Source organism: Corylus avellana, chromosome ca6 (assembly GCF_901000735.1).
Source record: "Corylus avellana chromosome ca6, CavTom2PMs-1.0".
NCBI lineage: Eukaryota > Viridiplantae > Streptophyta > Magnoliopsida > Fagales > Betulaceae > Corylus > Corylus avellana.
The window spans coordinates 21,605,534-21,615,642 of record NC_081546.1 but is presented as its reverse complement, the minus strand read 5'-3'; the positions used below and the strand labels follow the sequence as shown (position 1 = coordinate 21,615,642).

At 32.8% G+C, this 10,109-nt stretch overlaps 1 protein-coding gene and 1 pseudogene across 1 annotated transcript; both read right to left on the bottom strand.

The window, feature by feature from the left end:
• Positions 1–3,522: 3,522 nt before the first annotated feature.
• On the bottom strand, positions 3,523–4,990 carry LOC132185364 (L-type lectin-domain containing receptor kinase IX.1-like; annotated as a pseudogene).
• A 1,849-nt stretch (positions 4,991–6,839) lies between these two features.
• LOC132184651 (probable glutathione S-transferase) lies at positions 6,840–9,880 on the bottom strand. The gene is made up of 2 exons (XM_059598366.1): positions 9,507–9,880; positions 6,840–7,490 (listed from the first exon to the last, which is right to left on the bottom strand). Exons 1-2 carry the CDS (start codon positions 9,816–9,818, stop codon positions 7,122–7,124), a joined length of 681 nt encoding a protein of 226 aa, XP_059454349.1. The 5' UTR covers positions 9,819–9,880; the 3' UTR covers positions 6,840–7,121.
• Between the last annotated feature and the right edge of the window lie 229 nt (positions 9,881–10,109).

The window sequence follows — 10,109 nt, the reverse complement described above, 5'->3', positions numbered from 1 at the left end:
TTTCTCTCTCTCTCTCTCTCCCTCTATCTCCACTTAATTGTCTTAAATCTCTCTCTTTCTCCCTCTATCTCAATTTAAATGTCTTAAACTAATTCTATGGTTTAAGACAATTAATTGTGCTAACTTTCACTCTCTCATAATTTGTGTTTCAATCGTTTTTTTTTTAAAAAAAAATTAATTGTGCTAACTCTCTCCCATAATTTGTGTTTCAACCGTTTTTTGTCTCTCTCTCTCTCTCTCCCTCTATCTCCACTTAATTGTCTTAGATCTCTCTCCCATAATTTGTGTTTCAATAGTTTTTTTTTTTTAATTAATTGTGCTAACTCTCTCCCATAATTTGTGTTTCAATCATTTTTTTGTCTCTCTCTCTCTCTCTTTCTCTATCCTCACTTAATTGTCTTAAATCTCTCTCCCATAATTTTATATCTGAATTCCTTTTTTTTTTTAATTAATTGTGATAATTCTTACTCTCCCATAATCTCTCTCTCTCTCTCTCTCATAATTTATGTTTCAACCGTTTTTTTTTTTAATATAATTTTGTATTTGAACCTTTTCTTCTCTCTCTAAACTAATTATATGGTTTAAGTGTCTTAACTATTTCTCTCTCCCATAATTTTGTCTCTCTCTCTCTCCCATAATTTTCTCCACTTAAATGTCTTAAATCTCTCTCTCTCTCTCTCTCTCTCTCTCTCTCTCCCATAATTTATGTTTGAACCAATTTTTTGATTTTTTATTTGTAATGCATTGAGTTGTCTTAATGAAGAATACAAAAGGTTTTCAAATTCTCTATTTCTCTCTCTTTATTTAATTTTCTTTTTATCTTCTCTTGCTTTATGTTTATATCTTAATGTGAGATATATTATTATATATATATATATTCATCATCATCATAATGCATTGAATTGTCTTAATGAAGAAAACAAAAGGTTTTCAAATTCTCTATTTCTCTCTCTTTATTTAATTTTCTTTTTATCTACTCTTCCTTTATGTTTATATCTCAATATGAGACAATTAAAATATATGAGTTTTATTTGTAATATATTTAATTGTCTTAATGAAGAAAACAAAAGGTTCCCAAATTCTTTCTTTCTCTCTCTGTTTATTTTTCTTTTTCTCTTCTCTTGCTTTCTATTTATATCTCAATGTTTCTCTGTCAATTTCACACTCAAATCAGGAAAAAGACAAGACTACAAGAGAGAGGTTGAGAGAGTTTCTAATCGTTGTTTCTCAATGATTTCTTTTCTTTATTTTATTTTTTTGCAAGAATAGTTCTTTTAAATTTTTCAATCGTTGTTTCTCAATGAAAAATTATACTATTCTCAATGAAGAGTAGAATAGTTATTTTCAATTATATTAATATTTTCATTTTATTTGTTTTTTTTATCTTTATTTTCGGTGCTTATGTTCTTCCTTTTTTTTTTTGTCCCTTATTTTTTTCTTCTAATTTATATATTATTTTTGATTCAAATGATTACTTTTCTTTGGTAAATTTTACATTGAACTCAAGAAATAATAATGAGAGAGTTTCTTATCGTTATTTTTGGTTGATAATTTTTTAGTTTGTACATGTTGTTCATTGAGTGATTTAATTTTTTTTATCTGTTTACATGCTTAATTAATGGATGACATTGGTTTTTAAGGTTTCATTGGAATCGAGAAACGTATACAGTAGAAAAAGACAATTCTTTCAATTATATTAAAATTTTATTTTTAGTTTTTTATTTTATCTTTATTTAATGTATTTATGTTCTTCTATTGTTATCCCTTAAATTTTCTACTAATTTATATATTATTTATTCAAATTGAATATTTTTCTTTTGTAAATTTCATATTGAATTAGGAAATGATAGTGAAAGAGTTTCCTATCATTATTTTTGGTATGGTGTAGGATGCTTTTTTAGATTATGTCAATGTTCATTGTGTAGATTTTTTCGTCTTTGTTTTCCTGTATGTCTTAAAATTAGTTTCATTTACTTTATATATGTGAAGGATGGCTGTTAAAAAAAAAAAAAAATGGTTATGTTCCATTTTTTTCCCTTAAATTTTATACTAATTTATATATTATTTTTTCAAATTGATTAGTTTTCTTTTGTAAATTTCACGTTGAATTAAGGGAAATGATACTGAAAAAATTTCCTATCATTATTTTTGGTACGATGTATAATTAGATTATGTCAATATTCCTGCCAATGTTTTTTATCTCTTTCATTTTTTAAAAAAAAAATTAAACTACCAACATTCTTTTGTTTACAAAATTAGTAAACATAACTGTAATCAAATATCAATATGCTCATATATTTTAGAACACTTCTTTATTTTTGTTAGTGTAATAGAAAAATTTCTCAAAAAAATTGTTTATGAGGAGAAAGTTCAACTCCTAAAGACAAAAGTTTACCATAATGGATTGTGTAATGGAGGAGAAGTGGTGTCATTGTTGGAATATAATGATTAATCAATCATTTTGTATAATTGATTAATCTATGTTTTTATTTTGAATTTTTTTCCTTTATATTTCATTTTAAACTACATATATGGGAACAAATATTTAATATGTTTCAGTTTATAAGAACTAAAATTTATGAATTTTTAAATTTATTAGATATGTATTGAGTAAAACTATGGTTTAAAAGGATCTTATGAACATTTGTCATTTTTAGTAGCTAATTAGTTAATTAAGAGAAGAAAATAAAAATTGTTGTTGATAATCTTTTAAAGAATTTTTGAGTAAATTACAAAATAAAAAAAAAAACCCGGTGCGTAGCACGGGCTCTAAGCTAGTGTATTGTAGTTATGCACCTCGTCTCACATGGGTTATTGATGTGTATATATGCATTAGTAGCCTATATATATAGGCCTCTAGTGTATAGTATTAATGTAATTTAATATATAACCTTATTTTCAACACAAAGAAAACCCTCTTGAAGGCCCTTAATGACACCATAATTAAGTTAATCACATTATACAAGATGTTAATTTCACACATATTCCGTGAGAAGCACTAAGTTGCAACATTGAAGCTATACTGCCCATGATTTCCTGATGTGATTTTATATACAGATTGCAGTACTTTAATTGAACACAAAAATAAACGGAAAGGTTCATAAATAAGTCCACATTATATGTGCAACTTCTGATTTCAATAAAAAGACAGAACAATAATATATTTTAAGGATCAATTTAGGCATGGAGTAACAAAATAAATAAACAATAAGATATTATTGTAGAATAAAACACTTTTACACAAACTATAATGGATACACACACAATACGAACTCTCAATAACACTCAACTAAGCACATCTACTCTCCCTTAGACCAAATCAAACACACAATGTTCTTATTTTGACTCCAAGGGAGACCCAAATGCTCATTAAGTGGGTAAACGAAGCCGGAAAGATCAGAGACTTCTAGAAGAAGAGGAGGAGGAGAGGTCACCTCTAGTGGAAGGTGATAAGCCATGCAGTAAGGAGAAAATTCTAGGGAAGGAGTGTTGTAGTCTCTGATGATCTTCATATGTGTAGTTTTACAAAGCAAGATGGTGTTCACTTGTTGAAGGTTCATCAGAATTGACTGATAGTATAGGTACACGACACATGGGAACAGGCATCTGTGTTGGAAGATTTGGCGTTGTTGCGTCAAAACTAAGAACCTGAACTTGAATCAGTGTGAGCACACCAAAGTCCAACAATCATTAAGCACTCGACCTGTTTTTCGTCAAAATCATTTTGCAGCTTCTCATCCACTGCCAAAAGAAGATCTCCTCTACCATAAAGATTCCAAACCCATCAAGACCAACCTTATGTTAGAATCATTTTTCGTAGATTTACCTTATTTTCTTCCAGTATCAATTTCTAATACAACTATCCCAAAGCTATACACGTCTGACTCTTTACTAACCCTACCTGTGGTTATGTATTCTGGAGCCATGTATCCTAAAGTTCTAGCAACCACAGTTCTCCATGGACTTAGCTCCTGATCCATAAGCTGAGCTAACCCAAAGTCACCTAGCTTGACACCGAATTTAGAGTCTAGCATCACATTGCTTCCACTCTTCATGAAGATAGAGCAATGCTGAGGTCAACCCAAGAGATTTTGTATCTCACTGCCCATGGGAGAGGACTCCTTGTGCGAAAAAGATGACCATCAAGGCTACCATTTGGCATAAACATGTAGACAAGTAAAAGCTGATCACCTCTGTCATGACACCATCCTATGAGTTGCACAAGATTCCGGTGCCTCAACCGGCTAATGATCTTCACCTCGGTGATATATTCTTTCCTCCCTTGTCTAGCTCCTCCTGAAATTTTCTTCACAGCTATTTGCTCATCTAAATCAGTTAAATTCCCTTGATAAACGGCGCCAAACCCTCCTTCACCCAACTTTCTCTCATTTGAGAAGTTGTCGGTGGCTGAAACAAGCTCGTTATAAGAGAACCTTCTTGGTCCAACTTCTCTTTCTAGGTCGTCGTTTATTGATGTTAAGTTCACTGTTGTCTTCTCTTCATCAACTGTCTCTGCTGTTTCTCCTCTTTTTCTTATGCCTCCAGAATATTGCAAATGCTATACGACCAAGCTATCAAAACACCACCTGAAACTACCAGACCCCAAATTAATCTTATATTTTTTGCTTTCTCTCCACTCGTCTCTTTTATATCCAAGCTTGAGCTGAATTCCCATAACTAGAACTCTCATTGCTTGGGTGTGATCAATAAGGAAGGAGAAATGAGTTGTGAAATCAGAGAGGTTTCCAGAATTGGAGTCCGAGAGTGGCACCCTCTTTGCATTGGTTGCCCAACCAACACGCCACACATAATTGACCATGTTCATCTCAATGGCTCCATCAGAAGCTACAGCATCTCCTTGATATAGTATGTTGGACGTGTTGGATTCAAAGCGAGATATTTGGAAAGAAACTGAATTTGCAGAGGGAAGAAGAAGAAAGAGCAAAAACAAGACTGGTAGCTTGAATAAGCTGTATAAAATGGTGGCCATGGCTTGGGAAACAGAGAGCTATTGCATTGTATAATATCAAAGTTTTTGGTTATGGTGGTCATGGTTTATATTTTGGAAGAGAACTATATTCCTGCTAATATAGAGACAAATTTGATGCTGATCTATTATCTGCAAAATGGGGCGAACGATGGCATGAATATAAAGTAAACAAATACATTTTTCATTGTAGCTGTACATGAAATTCTATTGATCTTTGTGCGCTGACACAACCTTTATATATATATATATGATAGAGAAGCAGAGATCTGATATGGATTTGAAACATGACCTTAATCTAAAAGTTTACATTAATAGTTTGATCAATTCTATAATATTATATTAATTGTGGACTCTTGTGACTAGCATTCAACAAGTTTAAATATAGTGAAGAAACTGATGAATGATGTTTTCGTGTGTTGATCATTAACAGAGTATTAGAAAGAATAAATAGACAATACAAACTGACTTTGAAACAAAGCAGTACAACTCTTAACTTTGATACAAATTGCAAACTCTCAATGACAAGTGATATGGTATAATGTATATTTGAGTTGATCATGATTTTTCTGAGGTTATTAATGACTCATAAGTGGAATGTAGACTACGGCTGACAACTTTTGACACGACCCGCGAATTCGACATGAACTCAACAAGAAATTAGAGGGTTAGAGTTGAAGAGTCTGATCCATTTAATTAAATAGGTTGGGTTAGGGCTGGCTTATATAGTTTTATACTCATGCTTCGACACGACCTGAACTTAACATGTGGCATAATGGCTAGCAATTTTTGACATGATCCATGAACCCAACACGAAATTAGAGGGTTAAGGTTAAGGGGTTTGACCTGTTTAATTAGATGGGATGGATTATAGTAAACCTATATAGTCTTATATTCATGCTTTTATACGACTTGAACCCGACACGCAAACACGAATTGCCATTGTAGACCACCAAGCAGGAATGAAGTAACATCAACTGATACTTGATTTTCATGCATGATTCGTTCCTTTTAAGCTTGAAAAGAACAAGCGTTAATATTCTCTGTGGAAGAGAGGAAATTAACATTCCTAGTATAACTTGATCCTGATGATACCAATGAGAGAAAGATGGATTGAGGATGGTTTCAGAAGCACCATCCATTGAAAAGGCAATGGTAAATTTAGAAGGACTGAAACGTTGAAGTATTGATTAAATGTTTAAATTTATCTCTTCTTATCAGTTTAAACTTTTAGGACAAGTAGATATTTATCATGGTATCAGAGCCAAAAGTCTTGAATTCAAACTTTGTCTCAATCAATTCACCTTCCATTTAAATTAAATATTTTGTCTAAGATTTTAGGATAAGTGATAATTTAACTTAATAAAGTATTGATTAAATTCATTTTTCCCTATCAGCTTTTAGGACAAGTTGTGATTTAATATGATATCAGAGTAAAAGATTTAGAGTTCAAACCTTGTCTCTTATCAATTCATCTCCTACTTAAATATTTCAATTAAACTTTTGGGATAAGTAGTGACTTAACTTATTAAAATATTGATTAAATGATTAAATTCATCTCTTTGTATCAGCTTTTCGGACAAACGTTGTGATTGCATTGAAATTTTAGAGCATTGAAGTAAATGCTGCTCTTAGGTGGTGATAATTACTGAAAATTGATATGCACTGATGTTTCCAGGGCATGCTTGATATGAGGCAGACTAGACTGTTCATTTGGTTTTGGTTTTTAATTCCATTTGGACATTTGGTCTGTATGGAATTTCTTTTTACAAGTTCATTTGTTTATTTTAGTTTTGGAAAATGAAATGGAATTTCTCTATTAGGTTCTTGCACAAAGAAAAAAAAACTTCCATCAATTGTCAACTTTCTAGCAGGTTTTCATATACCACAACAATATTCCAAGAAAACAACAAACCTCTGCATTTTTCTCTAATTTTACTTAGCTTATTGATACTTGAAAACAGAACAAATAACTCTCCATTTCACCCTTAACATATGTCTAATTATGCGAGATTTATGAGGCTCTGTGCACACTAAAGTAATGGAAAATATATAATAAAGAGAAATGATTCTTTGCATTCTAGCGTTCATCTCGCGTCCATCTCTGCTGAGTTGGCATGCTTGGAGCTTGATTTCACGGCTTATTGGTTGCTAAGGAACGCATGTAGCTTATACTCGCATTAAAATAGTCGAGAAGCTTTTCTCTTGGGGGAATGCATTCTCTGATGAGTGGAATTTGGATGAAGTTGTGAGCCCATTCATGGAGCAATGGAAACTTCTCAGCTTCAAGTAACTTCATGCCTCCGACTTCTTCCATAACACTAAGCCAATGAGGAATCCAACCCGCTACTATGTCCAGAAACCCTATCTCTTCTCCTCCAAAATACTTCTTCCCTGCAATCTGCTTCTCAAGAAACGCCAGTGATTCTTGTGCAGACTCTATAGCCTTTGTGTTTTCCTCTCCTTCAGCCTTGTGAGCTGCTTCCCATGCCCCAAACACACACTGCATGCGTTCAAGGAAATTGAAAGGGAATTATGCAATATACTAAAGTTACACAGAAACAATACAAAGAAAGAAACTCTGCAAGAGAACTAAACACAAAACCAGCTATCTTCAATTGGCTTTGTGCTTCTGAACTACAAGTTCAGAGGTGTATTATAGCTGCAAACAAGTTCTAAGCTACACCAAAACGTCAGTGTTAAAATACCAAGCTTAACCCTCCCTGCAACTGGAGCTCTCACTTCCCTTTGAATTTTCTGCAGAACTTTGTCCTCAGGCCACCACACCTAATTTCATTTCTATTTCTATTTCACCACAGATTGTAGCTCCAAAACAAGATGCTCCTTATCCTCTATGATTCTATCCCTTTTCTGCAGAAACTACAATGGACATCTCCGTTAAAGCCACAACGCAGCAATTTAGCACCAGTTGACAATGCATTCTTTATGGCTACCCAAGCAATAAAAGTATGCTTAGAGCATTCCTAATGGAGAAGCCAAATGGTACTTTTATCTAAAATGGCTAATCAGATTTGTAAAAAACCCCACATTGGATTTGTCCAAAAAAATGCAAAATAGATATTTGATTGGATTAGCAAAAAAAAAAAGCTGCATATAGTAGTACTTTTCAAGGGAGTTATTTTATTTTTTATTGTTTCTCTCACCTGTTTCTCTTTTTCCCAAAACTTTTTCCACTTTTCAAGGGATCATTATGAGAATATTCTTTCACAATTTTTAATAAAAAGATATTTTATAAATATGATTTGACATTACTATGAGAATATAGTTTTCATACTTAACGTTGGCAAATACGACATTTGAAAAATATAACCGTTGAAAAATATAATTATTATAAAATACAATCGTTTCAAAAATATTATATACAAAAATGATTATTTGAAAAATAATAATCATTGAAAAAGTATTGTGCTAAACGAATTACCATTGAAAAAATAAAGAGTAAAATACGAATTTTAGAAAAGAAATAAAGATAAAATCACTAAAGAGTAAAAAAATAATATTTATATGATATAGATAAAAATATAGCTAACCGGATGTAGGAGGCCTTTAAAAATTCATTAGCTAAACTAGATAAAGTGAGTTTTGACGAGCTATTTTAGATAAAAATTTGACTAATCTATTGGGAATGCTCTTAGGGATGTTTAGTGGAAACCATAAAAGCTTCCACCATTCCACAATACTCTGATTTTTTCGAATCTCATTCCATACTGCAGAACTGGGGAAAAAAAAGTAAATGTATGTTTTGCGCATTGCCCTCTTCAAAATGCAGAAATCTCTTAGCTACTTCTCTTGATTTGAGAAGTTTCCTCAAACTCCAAGAGCAACCTTGGGGAATTGGAACATGCCAAAAGCTTCTACCCCTCAAGAAATTCTCTTTCACCCATGTAACCCAAAGAGATTCCTATTTAACAAAAAGATTCCAAATATTCTGAAGCATTGCAGCACGGTTTTTAATACCCAAACCCCCTACTTGTTTCGGAACACACAACATCTTCCAAGCTCTTAGCTTTTGCAGCACCCTCATCTTTACCATTCTACAAGAACCTCTTGAATTTTTGTTCAATAGCACAAATAATTCTCTTTGGTAAGATGAAAATCAAAGTCCAATACACCTGAATGCAACACAACACACAGGAAACAAGCTGGAGTCTGCCCGCAAATGTAAGATTCTTACAATACCAAGAATCAATCCGAGTAGCAATTCTCTCCAGCAAAACAGAGCAATTTGCAGCAGTTAGCCTAGTAGAAATCAAAGGTACCCAAAATAGCCTATTAGCTATTTCCTATGAATAGTAGTCAAGAATTCAAGCCCATCAGGTATCGAGTTATTATTGTACAATGTTTTTGATTAAAACCATGAATTTTTCACTCAGTTCCATTAGATAAGTCAAGATCGTTCGTGGCTACTTCGAGGGAGTCGAGCCTGCTAAAGGAACGAGTTGTATGATTTGAAAAGAGTACAAGAATTAATAAATAGTGTGGTTGAGTTAAGAAGTACCTTGTCGCCAAGAAACTGTGCCCAAAACCTAGCCAGGGCTCTCTCATAGGGATCTTGGGGAAGCAGAGGGTTCTCCTTCCAAGTCTCCTCGATGTATTCAAGGATGACAAGAGACTCAGCAATCGGTTTGCCATGGTGCAGCAGCACTGGGACTTTCTTATGAACAGGGTTGTACTTGAGCAGCAATGGACTCTTGTTTCTCAAATCTTCTTCTTCTATGAACTCATATTCCACTCCTTTAAGCTTTAATGCCCATTCAACCCTGGTGCAGAAAAGGCTTTGGGTAGTAGCAATCAACTTCACCTCCCCCATGAAATTGGAGTTTCTAAGACACCAACTATGTTGTCTGTGTTTGTGTGTTTATAGACAACTGTTTCTTCACCTCCCCCATTCAAGTATTCAACTACTATATTAAGTTATATTATTTGGTTAGCCTTTGAGCCTGCCCTGATTCCAACCTTTGACATTTGCTTAATTTATTGGTTATCATAAAGTAATTAGGCCATTAGCAGGTTCCACCACTCATGAATATTTAAAATGTTTATAAATCTTATCATTTAATGGGCCAAGAAAATTTCTAAAGTGGTTAGATACATATTAGAC